This window comes from Mastomys coucha, unplaced genomic scaffold (genome assembly GCF_008632895.1).
Source record: "Mastomys coucha isolate ucsf_1 unplaced genomic scaffold, UCSF_Mcou_1 pScaffold23, whole genome shotgun sequence".
NCBI lineage: Eukaryota > Metazoa > Chordata > Mammalia > Rodentia > Muridae > Mastomys > Mastomys coucha.
In genome coordinates this window covers 38,666,043-38,685,221 of record NW_022196906.1, presented here as the reverse complement: position 1 = coordinate 38,685,221, position 19,179 = coordinate 38,666,043, and the positions used below count along the sequence as shown (strand labels likewise).

Sequence of the window (19,179 nt, the reverse complement as noted above, 5' to 3'; positions counted from 1 at the left end):
CTCGGGCATGTATAGTAGCCAGTGAGTGGGCGAAGCAGTGACCTATTCAGGCAAGAATGGAAAAATCCCTTCGTGTTTCTTTAAGGAAGCTGGCTTTTTATTTCAGAGTCCCCCCAGGGGCTGCTTGGAAGAGTAGCTCTGTTCAAATAAGTGTATAAGTAGGAGGGGGCTGAAGACTGGGGACTTGAAAATGTGACAATAACTGTGTGTGATAGAGCGTGTGTAAATGTGGGGGCTTGTCTGGATCAGTGTGCGCCTGGCTGAGGTGGTGTCATTGTGACTGGGCAGTGTTGCTTTGTATTGGAGATGACAATCAGACTGTTCCCCCGGGGCTGCTGGGAACAGAGTGTGTCTTGAGTGTGTGTGTGTGGTGTATGCGTGAGGTCTGGCGTCCAGGGCCAGGTCCCTAGGTTAAAAGCAATTCTCTGTAGCCCCAGCTAGAATGTTCCAGTCTGGTTGACTGGTTGACAATGTTTACTTGACTTCTTGACCTTGGAGGCTCCCAATAGCAAGGGTCTTTAAGCTTATTTTTATATATATACACACATACATATATGTGTGTGTGTGCATGCATTTATATGTCTCTCTGTATGTGTATGTATGTATATAATGTGTAGGGGTGTTTTGCCTACAATTATGTCTGTACACCACAAGTGTGCCTAATGCTCACACAGTGCCCAGAAGAGGAAGGTGAATTCCCCTGGAACTGGAGTTACAGACAGTAAAGGACCATGTGGGTACTGAGAATTGAACCCAGGTCCTCTGGACCCCCCCTCAATCACCTAGTCGTCTTTCCAGCTCTAGAAAGGGTCTTAATAGGGGACAGCTGCTCTTTACTGCAGCTATCACAACTAGAAATTGTGGCTAAGAGAAAAGAGGGCGGATCTGAGGACTGGCTCTGGAGGAGCAGCGCATTGATAGAGCTTGGGTCAATGCCGGGTGGAGGCCAGAAGAAAAGGGCAGTTAGGGTGGTGACAGGAGCTGAGATTGGTGTTGCTTGCATTGCACAGAACACTGCCTTGGCCTGAGCTCTCAGCCCAGGGTGACCTTGTCACAGTGTTGGACTGAGGGTCATTGCTGAACCTAGTGACCCTAGCTGGATCTCATGGTAACCCACTTTTTCTCCATCATGTATGGAGTCATAGAATGTCCTCTGCTGTCACTGAGGCCATCTCCCTCATTTAGTGAATAGGAATCCAAGGCCACCAGGCCAGAAGGTGTGACTGCCCCAAGGTGACACTGGCCCCCAGCCACGGGCTAAAGTCATTGGCTTCCTAGTCTAGAGAGCTTTAGGTGAGACAGAACCTGGTATCACTCCGACCTCTGGCTCTCCAACTTCTGTTTACCTCTCTGTTTACCTCTCACCTTAACTTTTAACGTCGTCTTCCTGGAAACCTCTCCTGCTGGCCCCACTATCCAGCCCGGAGCGCGGGTTCTTCATCCCGCCGCCTGGTGGCATCCTCCCTCCCACCCCGCCCTCTCCATCCAGCTCCACACTCCTCTCCTCCATCACTTCCTCTTCCCCTCCTCCTCGCCTTTGTCCCTCCCTCTCTGGCTCCCTTCCCCCGCCACTGGTGGCCGGCCCGCCCCTCCCAGGGCATTGGCGGCTGCTCGCTCCTGGCTGCTCGCACCGCGCCTGGAGCCGGCGGCGCGGGAGGTCGGCCCGCCCCCTCAAAGGCCCAGGGCGGGCGGGCGACCTGCAGGGCCCGGGCTGGTTAGGAGCGAACAGTCCGGAGGTCCGGGTTCAGCGGTGAGTCCTCCTCCAGGTCAGCCACAGCTCCGGGCAACCGGGTGTAGACGCTCCAGCTGGGAGGGGCGTTCTGGGACTGGTGGGCGCAATGAGAGGAATGGGGTCCTCACTCCCCCCCCCCCAGTGGGGGCCTGAGGCTGCTAATCTGATGGTTTGTGTGCACAGAACGTCTGTGAGTGGTGGTCTGAGTTATTGAATGGCTGTGCAGACCCCATCTTCCCCATCTCTGGGGAGTCTGCTCCGGGGGACCCGCCTCCAGAGCCTGTAGAGGGGTTCTGCATAGGTTGACGGAGCCTGTGCTATCACCAGAAGGAGTCTCTGATGAGAAGAGCTAAGATTCTTTCTCACATTCACCCCTCACCCAGCTTCCCTTTGGCCAGTCCATTCCATTTGTGTGGCCAGCAGGGCAGTAACTGTCGCTGTGAGTGTGCAGCATGTCTGCCCATATGGCCATGAGCCTGTATGGTTTCTGAGTGTCTGTGTGTGAGTCTGCGTGGGGTGTTTCCCTTCTGCATCTCTCACAAACAGGATCCACCCTCTCCTTTGCCTAGTGTTTCTCTCCAGATGTGCAGTTCCTCCACCCACCTGTACACAGCTGGACCCTGAGTCCTTCTGGGCAGAGAGGACAAGGCAGGGATTGTTGACTCTGGCTGGATAGCCCGAGTGCCCAGGGATTCTGTGGGGTCTGAGTGAGCAGAGTGGGGGTTTCCTAACATAGACTGGGTGTCCAGGTCTCTGGGGGCAGTAGGTGCCAGAGTTGGGGCAATGCCCGGGGCCCCTGAGTACAAATAGTAACTTAATTTGGGCCGGAGCTGGTCGGCTCTCTGTTCCGCTGCCCTCCTGCCCACTCTATTAATACAGCGCCAGTGCCTGGCACCACTATTTATAGCCCAGAGCAACATGGCCACACCCCCTGGGTGTGAAGGGGGGAAGGGCAGGGCAGTGTATCCAGGCTGTAGGTGCCAGGGAAGAGGGTCCCTAGATACCCAAAGCCTTCTTGGGTGGCACTGCTTGGATGGAATCCACCCTGCCTCCCCACCTGCTGCCCAGTTTGGATTCTGTGGAGAGCCACAGGCCTTGCCCCCTCTCACCTTAGAGTTGAGTGAATCTGTCTAGACCCTTCAAATTCATCATTAATTAGACTGTTAAATATTTGGCCCAAAGGGGATAGGGGGTGACTGGCTTTCTCTGAAACAGCTGTGGTTGTAATTAGGTGGATGGCTTGGGTGACTATTATTTATCCCAGTTATGATTACTATGGGATTAGCTCCTCTGATTGGTGGCTTGGCAGGGAAGGCTTTCCCTGTTCTCTCAACTACCCATCAGCCTTTAGAACTGTTGGTGCCGTCTGCCTGGGAGGGCCTGTGGGTGTGCCAAAGTAGTGGGTGGCTTTGTCCTCTACAGTTTTCTGCCATGGGTGGGCTTCTTAGAGTGTCAACCTCTCAGCGTCCAGGGTCCCAGGATCAGACCTCTGAGCTCAGTAGGGGTCCCTGCCGAAGTACCCCCTTGGCCTGGAATGCCCCTTGCCTTTGCAGCCTCCCTGAGCTGCAACTGCCTCAACGTCCTGGAATGTAGACTTCCCTGCCAGTCTCATCCCATACTGGCGTGAAGCATGGGGCACCATGTAGCACCACATTGGGTAGCCAAGAGGTTGGGGCCGGGAGTGTGGACAAATTGGAAGGCTACATAGTAGAGATCCCTAAGCCTCTGACTTCTTTCGGTATAGCATCTTCTGCAGGAGCCTGGAACACCTGGCATAGCCAGGAGAAGGAATTCTGCCAGCCAGGCTTAGGTGCCTGTGGGCACACCTGCTGCTGCGCACACTCCCAAGCCCCTGGCTACATTTTCTGGCTCCTACATACCCACCTCTTTCTATGCACTTGTACTTCCTGGGCAGGACTGAGCTTGTTACTCTTGCCTGGGAATGTGCTTGGCTGAAACGGGCCCAGGGGCGGAGAACTGGCTAGAGTCTATGGGAGACCAGGATATAACCAGGGGATGCTTTGCCTGAAAGAGAGAAGAGTTTGTTCCCTAGATGCTCAGAGAGGGTGGTTGCCCTCCTGAAGTCATACCATGGGAAGGGATCAGACTAGATGCTGATCCCCACCTGTGCACCTGACTGATTTTGGGGGTTTTACTTTGTCCCATATCTTACAGGTTTTTTGGCGGGTGACTCCAGAAGATACTGCCTCTAAAACTAACACTTTTACCCAAGAGGCAATTCAGTGAATCACCAGTACACATTGGTGTTAGATGTTCATTTTTCCTTTTTAAAATGCATTTATTTTATGTGTTTTGTTTGCTTGTTTTATGAGTGTTTTTGCCTATATGTAAGGGAACCACATGAATACCTAGTGCACTCAGAAATTAAAAGGCATCACAGCTCTTGGAACTGGAGGTACAGATGATTTTAAGCCACCTTGTAGGTCCTGGATACCAAGAACAGTAAGTCTTCTTACTCACTAGCCATCTCTTTAGCCCCTGAGCATTCTTTTTTTTTTTCCTGAAGATTTTTTTCTACTTCTGGAGTATTTTCACATATACAGTCTTATTAAGCCTGGGAGATCTAATAGTATCAAGTGTTCCGTTTTCTGTGAGAGAATGAGCTGGGAGGTGTAGTAGCGTCACCTGAAGATTTCGTATCTAGTGAGTAGGACTCCAATTTGGGGAACTTCCCTCTCAGTGATCTTTTCTATTCTGACTTGTGCCGTGGAACCCATCTCAGGACTCCATTGCAAAGAGAGGCAGGCCAGGTAAGCATTGTGTGGACACCGTGTGAGTACAGGCAGAGATGACTCTTGGGAGCTGAGGGTCAGCTTGCTAGTATTGGGGTAGCTTCACCTCTCCCTGCACTTTCTAAGTGAGTGCTTTCTTTGCAGGCTGCATGTTGTGTCTGGGTCAATCCACCTTCCTGCGCTTTAACCACCCAGCTGAAGCCAAGTGGATGAAGAGTATGATTCCAGCAGGGGCCCGGGCCCCAGGGTCCACCTACAACCCTGGCTCTGGTAAGTAGCCAGCTGGGGCAGGTGGCTGGGTAAGTGGCACCCCTTGGACATGTGTCCTTGCCTGTTCCAACCACTCTCAGAGTGTTAGGGCAGGACAATACTGATGGTCTGGGCTCACTGCCACCTGCCACAGGCTGGTAGAGAATGCTAGGCCATAGGGCCACTGGAAAAGATCCAAGGCATTGCTGCTTGGCTCAAACTGGGAAGTCACGTGCCTTAAGGGCACATACAAGGTTCTGTTAGCCTGGAACCCCCGTTGTTCTTGAAAGATGCCACTCATTGTATGGGACCCATGTCATCTCAGGAGTGCCTCACTTGAGGCTGTCTGAATATTATGATGAACTCCAACCCAGTAGCTTCTGGGATGGGGGGAGGGGGGGTCCCACCTGCTGGTGATCGTGTCCAGAAGCACTCCTCAAACCTCAGGCCATGCCATGCTGACCGATGACTCAGAGAGCAGCTGCAGCCAGCTGCAGCCTGTGTGTGAATTATTGATCCCTAGAAGAGAATTGGTGATTGTTCTAGGAATCAACACGGGCCCCTCAGCAGGCTGCCTTAGGGGGGAGGGTGCAGATGGGGAAGCTAGCTAGTTAGTTGTGTGTGCCATCCTAGGCTCCTCCACAATGGCATTCAGATGACGGTGGGACTAGAGATCCAATGCTGGTTCTGTGGTAGGTGAGCACATATGTCAGGTTCACTTGATGGGGTGGTTATTAGTGACCTAATAGTCTGGTGACTGAGAAAAGCAAGTGGTCACTGGAAACACATGGGGCCCCCTCTGACAAGGACCCACACACAGCCTTGCAAACCCATTCTTTTCTTCACTTTCCACACTTATGACTTCCAGTCCCCTGGGGACTTGCTTTGCCCCCAACCCAATCTGGGTCACATCACTCCTTTAGCTGTTTATTGGTTGTGAGGATTCTGAACTCCTGGATGGTTGACAAGGGCAAGGGCCAGGCAAACGCCAGCTCTTGCTGGTGTGGCTTAATGGGATAATTGGAGACACTGAACTGCACCTCGAGACTCCCCAGCCAGGCTTCCAGGCAGAAGCCATTAGCAGTTCCTTCTCTTGTGTTGGAGCGGATAAGCTGGTACCGCATCCACTGCTCATCCAGCCCTGGGCCAGCCCCCAACCCCCAGCCTCTGACTGTTATATTGAAAGGCTCTGGTGTCCTCTTCGACTGAGAAGCTGTGGGACTTCTGGCCATCTCCGCAGTAGGTCCACATCTCTTTTGTAATGTGCCTACTTGCTCTTCCTAAAAGAGAGGCACAGAAAGTTGGGAAAACCAAGGCAAGGAGGACCGTATTGCTGGAGCGAGTTAGAAGTGGCTAGACGTAGAAGTAAATACCTGGTACTGTTGCTGACTCTGTCCTGAGTCATTCAGGGTTAGAGCCAGGAAGGCCTTGCCTATCATTTCCCTTGATAGGAGGGGAACCCCAGGGCAAGAGAGTTTGGCTAAAGCTGTAGAACAGGTCAGTGGCAGAGTGGGTTGGTACCAGAACTCGGCTCTCCTGGCTCCTTCTCCAGTACCCTCATGGCCCCATTGCCCTAGGATGAGGTTGGATGGTACTTTCTTGCTTGTGCTTGTATGCGTATGTGGCTCCCTAGAGCCAGAAACTGGAGCTTGAGACCTCTTTGCATTTCCCCTCAGCTGAATCAGAGAGCTTGGTCAATGGGAACCACACAGCACAGCCTGCAACCCGGGCACCCTCAGCCTGTGCCAGCCACAGTTCTCTGGTGAGCTCTATTGAAAAGGACCTGCAGGAAATCATGGACTCATTGGTGCTAGAGGAACCTGGAGCTGCCGGCAAGAAGCCTGCAGCGACATCCCCGTTGTCGCCAATGGCTAACGGCGGGCGCTACCTGTTGTCCCCTCCAACCAGCCCTGGTGCCATGTCTGTGGGCTCTAGCTATGAGAACACCTCTCCAGCCTTCTCTCCACTTTCCTCACCAGCCAGCAGTGGAAGCTGTGCTAGCCACTCACCAAGTGGGCAGGAACCAGGACCTTCTGTGCCCCCACTGGTGCCTGCCCGTTCCTCCAGCTACCATTTGGCTCTGCAACCTCCACAGTCTCGCCCAAGTGGTTCCCGCTCCTCTGAAAGTCCCCGGCTGGGCAGAAAAGGGGGTCATGAGAGACCTTCCAGCCCTGGTCTCCGAGGTCTTCTGACGGACAGTCCTGCAGCTACAGTTTTGGCTGAGGCCCGCAGAGCCACTGAGAGTCCCCGGCTAGGTGGGCCGTTGCCTGTGGTGGCTATCAGCCTGAGTGAATATCCATCTTCCGGTGCCCGAAGCCAACCCACCAGTATTCCTGGCAGCCCCAAGTTCCAGTCTCCAGTGCCTGCTCCCCGAAACAAGATCGGCACACTCCAGGACCGCCCTCCCAGTCCTTTCCGTGAGCCCCCAGGCGCAGAGCGGGTACTAACAACCAGCCCCTCTCGACAGCTGGTGGGCAGAACATTTTCAGACGGGTCAGCAGCTCGTACACTCCAGCCACCTGAGAGTCCCCGCTTGGGCCGCCGGGGCCTGGACAGTATGCGGGAACTGCCCCCATTGAGTCCATCTCTATCTCGAAGGGCTCTGTCCCCACTGCCAGCCCGGACTGCCCCAGATCCCAAGCTAAGCAGGGAAGTGGCAGAGAGCCCCCGGCCCCGGCGCTGGGCAGCCCATGGGACTTCACCTGAGGACTTCTCCCTGACTCTAGGAGCACGGGGCCGCAGGACCCGGAGTCCCTCGCCTACACTCGGGGAGTCCCTGGCACCTCGCAAGGGCAGCTTCAGTGGCAGGCTGAGCCCAGCCTACAGTCTGGGCTCTCTCACTGGGGCTTCACCTCGTCAGAGCCCCCGTGCTCAAAGAAAGCTTTCCAGTGGGGACCTGCGGGTACCCATCCCAAGGGAGAGGAAAAATAGCATCACAGAGATCAGTGACAACGAGGACGATCTCCTGGAGTACCACCGTAGGCAGCGCCAAGAGCGGCTCCGGGAGCAGGAGATGGAGAGGCTGGTGAGCCAATGCCCAGGAGGCTGCCCGCCCCTGCCTTGGCAGCGCCTTTGCCAGGGTGTGGGCAGGCCAGCTGGCAGAACAGGAGGGGCCATGTACAGGGCCTGGGCTGATTCAGGAGGAACCATCAGGTTAAGTGACCTGTATCTCATGATCCCGGTGCCCTGAAGAGGAACCGTCTTTGAAATCACTAAGGCTTTCTAAATCTTTTAGTTTTGTGTATGTGTGTGCCAGTGTGTGTCTATGTGTAAGCCAGAGATGAGTAGATAGTGGCTTCCTCACTTGCCCTTCGGTTTCGTTTTTTGAGACAGTCTCTCGTTGAACCTGAGACATACTGGTTTGGCTGAACCGGCTGGACAGTAAGGCCCAGGGATCTTCTATTTCTGCCTCCACCAGCACTGGAATGACTGGAGGATGGAGCTCAGGTCCTGGAGAGCTTTGCCAGCAGAGCCGTCTTCCAGACTCTAAATCTCAGTTTTGAATTCTTGCTAATTTTGCATTTACTTTAACGGCAGACCATTTGTTTTACCGTGTGAGTTAGGTTCATAGTGTTTACCAGAGCGCAGTGTTTCAGGAAAACACACCATATTTACGGTGAAGTCTTGCATCCCTAATTTTGAAACGCAAGTTTTTTTTGTTTTGGTTTGGTTTGGTTTTTGGTTTTTTGGTTTTTCGAGAACAGGGTTTCTCTGTATAGCCCTAGCTGTCCTGAAACTCAACTTTGTAGACTAGGCTGGCCTCGAACTCAGAGTTCACCTGCCTCTGCCTCCCCAAGTATTGGAATTAAAGGCGTGCGCCACCACTGCCTGGCTTGAAAAGCAAGTTTTGAGGCTGAGGCCCAGATATGAACATTAATTTATTTAGCCATTCATTTTTATGGTGCCAGGCCTTGAACCTAGGACATTTAGCATGTCAGGACAGCACTCCAGCATTGAGCTATATCCCCAGCCCTAGAATTATTTTTCTCTCCTTTTTTTTTTTTTTTGGTTGTGTGTAACCCAGTGTGGCTGCGAGCTTGCTGTGTGGCCCAGGTTGAGCTTGAGTTCATGATCTTTCTGATTCCCTCCTGAGTAGAGATTACACACACATGTCACCATGCCTGGACTGGGGTTGGGAGAAGTCCTTCTTTTAAAGCTTTTATTTAGTGAGCGAGTGCGTGCGGTGTGTGTATATACATGTGTGTGTTGATGGAGGCCTATGCTGTGATAATGAGTGTGTGGAGACCAGAGGACAGTTTTTGTGGAGTCACTCTTTCCTTTCCCTTTGCATGGGTTTCAGGGGTCAGACTCAAGTCATCAGACTCAAACACAAGCACCTTTACCTTGGACTTAGCCTTTAGGAAAACTCTGGTCCCCCTTTCTTGTTTCTCTTTGGCCTCTACAAATGGGCGTGAATCACTTACTCTGGTTCAGATGGGACGAGGAAAAGGCGGGGTGGGCAGCACCCCCCAGTCTGCCTCCCTGATTGTATGTGTCTGCATGCATAAATGTGGGTGCTGCCGAGGCTGGGTGTGGTTCTGGGCAGCTGTTCTAGAGATGGCATCTGAGCTGGTAGGGGGCTGGGATTCCCCCAAATAGCAAAGGGAGCTCCAGGGGCATTGGCTGCTGTGCACATGCTCAAAGCTCACACACAAGAACATGGATTTTCCCCCTCCTTCCTTCAAGAGCAGAAGCCCAGGGTATTTTGAGACACAGGTACCCTAGAATTGGTTTGAGGAGGATGTTTGTCTGAAGAATCTAGGAAGAGACAGGTGGGGTGACGGTATGGGATGTTGTGCTTATGGGAGTCAGGACTCCTGGTCTTTCTTTGTTACACATTCTTGTCACTGTTGTGCTTTGGTGACCAGGGATCCTCATCCCAGGAGGGCTGATGAGCCTGGCAGAGTCAAATGTTGGGCCCATCCTCCCCACCCCCATCCCCACACAGGTACACACCTCACCACCAGCCCCAACCTGCCCCACCTGCCACTTTAAGTCAGAGGCTGCCCGCACCCTGCTCCTCCCACTTCAGCCAGGCTGCTTATCTGGGTCCTAGGGCTGGGGTGAGGCATTGGCCCAACCTCCTGGGTGCTGAGGCTTGGTTCCTGGATTTTTTTTGCCGCAGAACTGGGCAAGCAGCAGTAAGGAAGGAAGCTGGGTAAGTGTTGTGGGCTGGGAAGGTGAGGCCAAAATAAATATAGGTGGTGAGAGATACTTGGGATCAGAGACCCCAGAAAGCGCTATAAGCTCTGGGCTTGAAAGCCAGGGCTCGGGTGTTACAAATGGATGAGTAGTATAGTATAGGGACCAGGAATGTGACTGCTGTAGTTCTCTTGTGTCCTGGGCACCTGAGGTGACCATGTCTGCATCAGGATTTATAGTGAGAGAATAGAATGACAGGCCATAGAGTTCTTGGTCATACCTGGCCAGCTTACGCCGCCTTAGCGTAAGGGGTGGCATCCTGAGTGACTTGGAGCTAAGGTGGGGCTGGAAAGACAGTACCCCCCCCCACACCTTTTGTCTCTGCATCTGGACTGTCAGGTCCTGTGGCCCATGCTTTGCTTTCCAGCCGTAGCTGTCTGCAGGTGCCCACCCAGCTGTATGTAGACTATGTAGACTGTGTTTATCTCTGTGTGTGTGCCTGTTGGGGCTGGTGTCTTAGTGTGTGCCTACCTGTTAATGCTGAGGTACCTCCCAGGGCACATGGAGTGTCTGCGTGTGCCTATGTGGCAGAACTAATGTATCAGTGTGCCCTTGTGCCCGAACCTCTGTCAACATGAGCACTCCGTGGCTCTGTGTAGACCAGGCTGGCCTCAAACTCACAGAGAACCCCCTATCTCTGTGTCCCAAGTCCTGGGATTAAAGGTGTGCAGCACCACCACCACCTGGCTTCATTATGGTCTTTAGGCTGTGTATCCTGTATGTTCCCATGTGTGTTTGGATGTTTCTGTGTGACTATGAAGAAGCTTCCTCCCAGGGAGAGTAAACAGGGAGATGGGAGGGGCCGGCCAATGGACAGGTGACATATGGTCACATTCTCTTGCCTGCTTTTGAGGAACCCTCTTCCCCTCTGCCTCCAATAGATTTTTCTTTTAAGACAGGTTCTCACTAGGTAGTCTTTGGCTGGATAGTCTGAGTCTCACCCTACAGCAGGCTGGCCTCAGATTCTGAGATCTGCCAGTCTCTGCCTCCAGAGTGCTGGGTACCACCACCACCTGGTCTCTCACCGTTCTTAAGATTGATGATGCTGAGCCCAGAGTTTCTAAGGGTCAACACAACCTGGCTCAAATCACACTGGGTCTCAGACTTCTGCTCCTCACATTCTGCCCTGTCCATTGTCCCTAGGAACGCCAGCGTCTGGAGACTATCCTGAACCTGTGTGCTGAGTACAGCCGAGCCGACGGGGGACCTGAGACTGGGGAGTTGCCCAGTATTGGAGAGGCCACAGCAGCGCTGGCATTGGCAGGCAGGAGGCCCTCAAGAGGCTTGGCAGGAGCCATAGTAGTCTCTGGAAGGAGCGGCGAGGAATCTGGAGGTGCTTCCCAGCGCCTGTGGGAGAGCATGGAGCGCTCTGATGAAGAGAATCTCAAAGAAGAATGCAGCAGCACTGAGAGCACTCAGCAGGAGGTGAGGGGCCTGGGGCGGCCCAGTGTGGTGGTAGTGAAGGGATCAAGGCTTGGGTGAGACCAGAAGTGAAGAACTGTGGGTGTAAGGAGAGAAAGGAGGTGACCATGACTTTCCCAAGCTATAAATGTGCTTTATGACCTGTTTTTCCTCTGGGCCCCACCCAGCCCTGGCACTCTGGTAAATCCTTTCCCTATAGCTGAGCTTCCTGACTGGAAGGAAAGTGGCCTTTTGTTTTGGTCTAGTTACCCCTTCCAAGTGCTTTGAGGAACGTGTATGATCTGCCCTCTTCGTCTGATCCTGAAAGGTTCTAGACTTCTCCCATGGTGCTCTCCTCCCCTCCAGCATGAAGATGCTCCTGGCTCAAAGCTCCAAGGAGAAGTGCTGGCTGTGGAAGAAGAGCGGGCTCAGGTTCTGGGGCGTGTAGAACAGCTGAAGGTCCGAGTGAAGGAACTGGAACAGCAGCTGCAGGAGGCAGCCCGAGAGGTGACCTGGCTGGGAGAAGTGCAGGCCCTGGGATGGGGCCCCACCCTTAGTTCCCATCCTTGATGAGGATCCTGATGTCTGTGTCTAGGCTGAAATGGAGAGGGCACTGCTGCAGGGGGAGAGGGAGGCGGAGCGAGCGCTGCTGCAGAAGGAACAAAGGGCAGTGGACCAGCTGCAGGAGAAGTTGGTGGCCTTGGAGACAGGCATCCAGAAGGAGAGGGACAAGGTAACCCATACCTGACTACCAGTGGCCCAGAAGAGAAGGAGCTATCCCTTCCCTGGGGATGTGCATCCCTCAGCATCCGTCCTGCATACCAAGTGGTCTCTGTAGCCCTCTAGGGACAGGGGGCCTTGTTCTCTGTGGAAGATACACGCTTGGATGGTACTGCCAGAGGCTGGGCTGGTGTTTGAGGTCTAGATCTCTGTGCTACCTCTGGTTGCCTGGGTGCCTGCCATTCTGGAGACTGTGTAGTCCTTCTAGGAAGTGCCAAAGCCCTTTCTTGGGCAGTAAGCACAGCCTGAAGGACTGGTGCTGCTGGGGCGGGTGGCATGACTCGGGTTTGGAGCCCATCGTGAGGAGAAACCTCCTTTAAGCATGCCTCAGGTGCTTAGGATGTGGTCTTTGGGAGATGGCCCACCGGCCTCTGTTTCCTATCATCAGGATCTGCAACCTCCCAACCCAGATGATCCCAGCCCTGCCCCAGCCCCTTTCAGATTGAGTGCCAGTCTTCAGGGGCTGCTCCGTCCCACAGGGGTTGTGCCAGCCATGTCCAAGATGCCCAACGTTGTGCCAAAAGCTCTGAAGTGGAGAGGGTTCATCTATTTCTGGATTTGACAGTAATAAAACTTCTTTTCTAAGAAGTTTAATTTTCCTTCTGGATTATTTTTAAGAGTTATCTTCCTCTTGTTCTCAATTTTGAGGATCTTAAAATTTTGTCGCTCCCGTTTTTTTTTAATGGAGCTTTGGCTCTGGCCCCCAAAACCACACTCCCAGATTCTGTGCCAGATTAACCCTATGCTTGCCGACCAGGCCTGCACTAACGCCCCCTCTAATCACTGTTCTGGGCTCTTCGCATGCCCCTAACTGCCAGGCCGCCCAGGCGGGGCTGACTTAGGCCAGCTTTACTAACTCCATGGGTGCCTTTGTGCCCCTGGCCTCTCCCCTCTAATGTTGCCTCCTTTTCTTGGTATGGGTCCCCCATTATCAGAAGGGAACTGGCAGGAAGGCACAGCTAAATTTTGCTTAGTGAAACACTGACAGGAGGAGTATAAGAGGGTGTGTGTGTGTGTGTGTGTGTGTGTGTGTGTGTGTTGCAGGGAGATGTGCATGACCAAAGAGATGCTCTGCCCAAACAGCACCTCCTACTGGAAAGGTCTGGGCTTTGCCTCCAGAATGTTGGCTGCTTAGTGAAAGGAGGTGGAGTGAGCTGTCTGTCCCTCCCGACTAGCCCTTAGGAGCTGAGTAATAAGGAGGTCCAGATGTGGGCACAGTCTAGGAGGGCTTGGACAGCCTTTCTGAGTGGCTGGCTACCCATTCTTGCTTCCCTGAATTCAAATGTTCCTTTCCCTACCTCTATTCCTGGAGGCCACCCAGAACACAGGATAATTTAAAGGCCTTAGTGTCTAGACTTCAGAACTGGCTTGACCAAGGCCTTCCAGGATGGGTAGGTGAACTGGGCCGGTGCAGCATAGGGGCCTATTCCTTAGGGGTAAGGCATTCCACAAGCAGCTTGGCTAGCCTCACTTAGCTGAGATTGCTCACAGGCCTGGACTTTGACCCCCCCTTACCCCCCTTACCCCCCCCCAGGCGTTGGAAGCGTGATGGTGAACTGGTAGTGGTGATGGTGAACTGGTAGTGGTGGTGGTGAACGGGTAGTGGTGATGGTGAACTGGTAGTGGTGGTGGTGCTGATGGTGGTGTTGGAAAGGTTCTCTTGACTTTCCCGCCCAGCTTCCAGCCCATGGCCCCACTCTGGCTTTGGAATCGGTAATCACAGTCTCTCCTCTGCCTGTCCTTCGGAGGGGTGACTCACCAACTCCTCCCTCGGCCCCCTTTCCGCCCTCAGAGGTGTCATCTCGCCCCAGACAGAGCCATCCACCTCCTCCCTGTATCCACTCCTGGGGCTCCTATTACCATGGCAACGGGCCGAACTAATTGCAACCCTCATCCCTACTGAAGTTCTGAAGTTCAGCCTGCTTTGCTGGCACCCCACCCCCACCCTGGGCAGGGGGGGAGGGGGGCCATGGGGGTTGGGCTGGGGTCCCCTTGCTGCACTGCCGTAACTCTAACAACTTTAGCTCCACGTTTTACTCGCAAATCCTGTATTTAACCCTTCCCACCACCACCCACTTTACCCCAGGGTTAAATTTTGGTCTCGGGACAGTGATAGAACTCGAGGTTCGGCACTTGCCTTGTTCCATCAGTTTCAACTTTAGTTTGAAGCGGAAGCGGAAGGTCCTGTCTCAGGACCTTCCTAAACATTTCTCAAGGGACCAACATTTCCACCCTGCCCCTACACCTCTGCCTTTGTTACACCGTCCCCTGCCTGAGTTCCGTCTTAAACCTCTGCTGCTGCTTCTCCTGCTCTCTTGCGTCTCGCTGCTTGCCCCCCATTCCCGGTGTACCCCTGTGCTCGCCCCTGCCCCTTCCCCCCCTCCCCCCGCGTCGGGCCGGAGTTGAGGAGTGTGTGTTCTCTTTCCCCTGTGCCCCGCCTCCCTCCCCTCCCGCCGACCAGGAGAGGGCGGAGCTGGCCGCGGGACGGAGGCACCTGGAGGCCCGCCAGGCGCTCTACGCCGAGCTCCAGACGCAGCTCGATAACTGCCCCGAGTCAGTGCGGGAACAGTTACAGGAGCAGCTGAGAAGGGTCAGTTCCACCAGCCCCCTCCCCCGGCCCCCGTGGGCCACCGCCCAGACCGAAGATAGGAGAGTGGTGGGACAGGACCACCTGGCCCCTGCAGTACTTGCCGGACAACAGGGTCGGTGCAGTGGCTTGGAAGGGGGGACCAGCAAGGTTGGGTGGGGAACCATCAGCGCTCCAGACCGCGATGCCCCGCGAAAAGGGCTCAGCCAAATTAATAGAGGGAGTTGGGCGGTGGGACTGATTCCTTCCCCAGTTTCCCCGGGCCCAGCCTCCCCCCTGCCCCCCAAACTCATGGCTCTGTAGCCTGGCCTTCCTGGCCCAGAGTGGCTTTAAGAGCATCTCCACACCCAAACACAATGTCACACTGTCGTTGAAGGAGGCAGACGCTCTAGAGACTGAGACAAAGCTCTTTGAGGACCTGGAGTTCCAGCAGCTGGAGCGCGAGAGTCGCGTGGAGGAGGAGCGGGAGCTGGCCGGCCAGGGGCTGCTCCGGAGCAAGGCAGAGTTACTGCGCAGCGTGAGCAAGAGGAAGGTGTGCACTGCTCATTCCTGCATAGCCCGGGTGCAGGATGGAGGCTAGTGACCTGGGATTGAGTCACAGCCTGTGAAGGACACAAAAAACACCTTTTTGTGTCTCTGTTACTTAGTGTCTATCAGTAAGAATGAGAACTATAGTGCTGGTGTGAAATTAATGTGAAAAGGGAGAATAGTAGATGATGGAGGCCCTGGCTCAGCAAGGAGAGTTGGTATTACTAAACCCTAGCTCTCCAGTCTTTCAGGGGAAAGTGTAATTGCTCACACTGGGAGCTCTCAGTAGTTTGTCCAGGAAAAGAGGGTGGAGGAGGAGCCTGTAGGTGAGGTGCCTTGCTACTGCCTTTGAATGCCTTCTTGTGGAGTTGGAGATCCAGTCCAGAGCCTTCTGTATGCTGAGCACATACCTGCCATTCAGCTCCGTCCCTGCCCACGCCCTTCTAGAGCTGTTGGAAGTTCTGGGATACATACAGAGACCTAAGATCTGGGTGCTAGTCTAGTTAGGAAAAGTATCCACGTAGGTTCCTGCTCTGGTCCCTCTCAGATTACATGCAAAGAGAGAGACGAATGAATATTGTCCCTAGTCGGCTCTGGTTTGACAAAGCTGTAGTCGAAGCCACACCAGGCATAGACAGTGACAGAGGATGGGCCATGTGTTAGCTAGAAGCAGGAAAGGGTTAGCGGTGTGGCTTAGGTGATGCTAAGAGTGTATTTGAAAGGGAAGGGCAGTGAAGTCTGGGGAGTGGGGTTCAAATGGGAGATGGGGACTTGCTGGCCAGCCTGGGGTTCGGTGCAAAAAGGGAGCCACGGGGTGTCATGAATTCAGATCCCTTGTTTCCTCCCCTGAGCTGTTCTGCCATAAACTGGAGAGATGGCTCGGTAGTTATGAGCACTGGGGGCTTTTCCAAAGGACCCGTAGTTTGATTCTCAGACCCACTCGGTGGTTCACAGTCATCTCTAACGCCAGTAACAGGGGAGCCAACACCTTTCCTGACCACCTCTCACTGTATGTCTGGTCCAAAGTCCACATATACACATGCACACAAATACATGTAAAATAAAGTAAGGAGATGTATTTTTTAAATGCACTCACTGTCCTGATAGAAAACACAGGAAAGGAAGAAAACTACCATTTCCCAGGTCATGTGGCAGATCCTACTGGGACCATTCCCTGAGTTTTCTTGTGTTGTTCTTAGGGTATTGCCTACTTTTATAGGTGAGTAAGTAGGACTCAGAAACTACCTGTTTGCACAGAGCCTTCTATCATATAAGCTTCAGAGTCAGGGTAGGAACCCAAGCCCCCTAGGCTTCACTAGGCTTCAAAGGGCAAGACATTTTTGCTGTGCTACATGTGATCTGGGTTGGCATTTCTTCACTGTTCTTCCTCCTCGATTGGAGAGGAGACAGCCAGTAGCCCCAGATCAGCTGATTCCCTGGAGGTCTGGAGACAGTTAGGGACTCTGTCTCTTCTCTTTGTGCCCAGCCTAGGGCTGGGAAAACCAGCTCAGGCTCTAACGCCTGGACTGTGTGTGTGTGTGTGTGTGTGTGTGTGCTATTGTGCGCACATATGTGTATGTGCATTGTGACATTCTTTTCTATACTGGTGAGCTTTATCCAGCCCTTGTCCCTGCAGAAGTCCCCTCAAGCTCTGTCTTCCCTGGAGTGTCAGTTGGAGTGCCCTGTTCAGAGCAGTTAAGAAAGCTGTCCTAAGTTCTATCCTAAGTCCACTACTACTACTTAGTAAATCTTGTCAGTGTTCTTCTCTCTAAAACGGGTGTAAACACCCACTGCGTAAGGTTAGATGCAGTTACGGATCAAACACTCAGCAGCACTTCCAGCCCTCCTACGTTCCGAGTAAGCTGCGCTGCGACTGCTGCTCTGAGGATTCCTGGCTGCTCTTTCCGGTTTTTGCGTGGGCTGACTCCCTGGTTTAGGATAGCTCCCTTCTTCGTGTCTCCCCCTCCCATGTGCTGCTCCTAAGAGATGGTCGAAGACCTCGGGAGATTAATTCAACATGTTTTACCTAGCTCTCATCTTTTCCTCTCAAAATATTTTCATTTTCTTTTAGCACCTGGTTGTTGAGACAGGTACTATGCTAAGCCCCGCTGGGGTTCTGGAGATAGGAATGATACTGGTCCTGCCCCTGATCTTACAGAGAGGGTGAGGCTGATTCGGAGACACCATCACAGATCTCACAGTATGATGAGATAGATGGATATAAACTAATGTGAAAGCTGGGCTGGAGAGATGGCTTGGCGCTTATGAGCACTGACTGCTCTTCCAGAGGTCCTGAGTTCAAATCTCAGCAACCGCATGGTGGCTCACAACCATCTGTAATGGGATCTGATGCCCTCTTCTGGTGTGTCTGAAGACAGCTATAGTGTACTCAGATAAAATAATAATAACAACAACAACAACTAATGTGAATGCATAGGCAGGAACAAGGAAATGGATTGCAAATCAAGGAAGGCTTTGGAGAGGGTGGTATTCAGCCTGGCCTGGGAGGAGGAGCCTTGGAATAGCAGAAGACTGGGATGGCCCTCATCCCCACAGGGTGATAGACTAAGAAGTCTAAAGTGGCACAATTTATAGAGTACAGCATGGCAGAGCTAGGTGCCTGGAGGAACAAGCAGGCAAGCAACCGGTTCTCAGAGCCCTTAAATGTTGGCTAAGCAGTTTGTGTTCTAGCCTGTGGGTAGTGAGGAGCCACTGAAAGATTTTGAGGTGAGGGGTGATACGACCTTGCTATTTTTAAGTTCGTTTTGTTTTGTTTTCTCGGCTTCCCCTCCTTGTTTGCTTTATCTGAATGGGTGTGCTGTCTGCATGTATGTGTGTGGGTGTGGGTGTTGGATCCCCTGGGACTGGAATTACAGGCAGTTGTAAGCTGCTGTGCGGGTGCTGGGAATGAATCCTGGTCTTCCAGAAGACCGACCAGTGAGCCATCTCTCCATTCCCAGCTTGTTGAGGTTTATTTTTAAAGTTTCTGAAGAGCCAGTGTTGTGGTCCACACTGGGGTTCTAAGGATATGTTTCTTTAGTGACTGAGGCAGGAAGGATGCCTGAGCCTGGGAACCAAGTCCAGCCCAGGGTGCATGAGGCCTGGTCTCAGAACCAAAGGAAAACTATGACGTGATGGTTCAGAACTCAGGAGGCTGAGGCAAGAGGATTGCCATGAGTTCAAGACTCACCTACACTCCAAAGTCCACTTAACTCCAGCCTGGACTGCAGAGTGTGTCAAAGCAGGCCTGGACTGTAGTGTGACTTTAAAACCAGTTTGGATTATATAGCAAGACGGAAAAGCTAAAATCAAGCAAACAAGATGACTCAAGTAATACGGAATTCTTTTCAGGATGGCTAGGAAATTCAGATAAGCAGACAGGGTTCAAAGGTTATTTTCGGACGACACAGAAACTCGGAGTGGGTCTAGAGCTTGTGTGAGAGATGGTAAATGGAGCAGGAAGTGGAGAACCTGGATTCCAGCGGTGGCAGTGGGGGATGGGCAGAAATTCAGTGTCACTGGGCTTTGGGAGCCATTGGCTATGGGATGAGGGAATAGAGACCAGGGGATTGGTTTCATCATGCCGGATGATACAAGGGTCACTGGCTGGGGGAGGGAGGAAGGAACAAGAGAAAGAATTGATCTCCTTAGCCAGAATTCTCCAGGGGTGAGTTGAGGCCAAGCGAGAGAGTGTGGCAGTCGCCTTCACAGCTTCCTGGGTCTCTGGACAGGAGACTTTGTCAGGCTGTGGGCTGAGTTATGTCCCTCCCGGCCTGATAGCATCCCATTTCCTCAGGAGCGCCTAGCTGTACTGGACAGTCAGGCTGGGCAGATCCGGGCCCAAGCAGTACAGGAGTCAGAGCGTCTGGCCCGGGAAAAGAATGCCGCCCTGCAGCTACTGCAGAAGGTAGCTGGCCCTGGGTCCTGAGGTGCTGGGAGTGGGTGAG

General features: G+C 53.2%; 1 protein-coding gene across 14 annotated transcripts in view; it reads left to right on the top strand.

Annotated features, from left to right (window-relative positions):
• Phldb1 (pleckstrin homology like domain family B member 1) overlaps nt 1-19,179 on the top strand; it is a 49,268-nt gene that overhangs the window by 11,574 nt on the left and 18,515 nt on the right. For 8 of the 14 annotated variants that reach the window (XM_031343402.1, XM_031343399.1, XM_031343396.1 and 5 more), the window contains 8 exons: nt 4,630-4,755; nt 6,411-7,759; nt 11,080-11,361; nt 11,704-11,844; nt 11,933-12,070; nt 14,579-14,707; nt 15,081-15,236; nt 19,029-19,139. In XM_031343402.1, coding sequence (XP_031199262.1) covers nt 4,630-4,755; nt 6,411-7,759; nt 11,080-11,361; nt 11,704-11,844; nt 11,933-12,070; nt 14,579-14,707; nt 15,081-15,236; nt 19,029-19,139 — 2,432 coding nt within the window. Of the gene's footprint in view, nt 1-1,303; nt 1,767-4,629; nt 4,756-6,410; nt 7,760-9,833; nt 9,893-11,079; nt 11,362-11,703; nt 11,845-11,932; nt 12,071-14,578; nt 14,708-15,080; nt 15,237-19,028; nt 19,140-19,179 lie in introns of those variants that run through there. The other 6 variants (XM_031343403.1, XM_031343401.1, XM_031343394.1 and 3 more) reach the window with 4 other exon arrangements.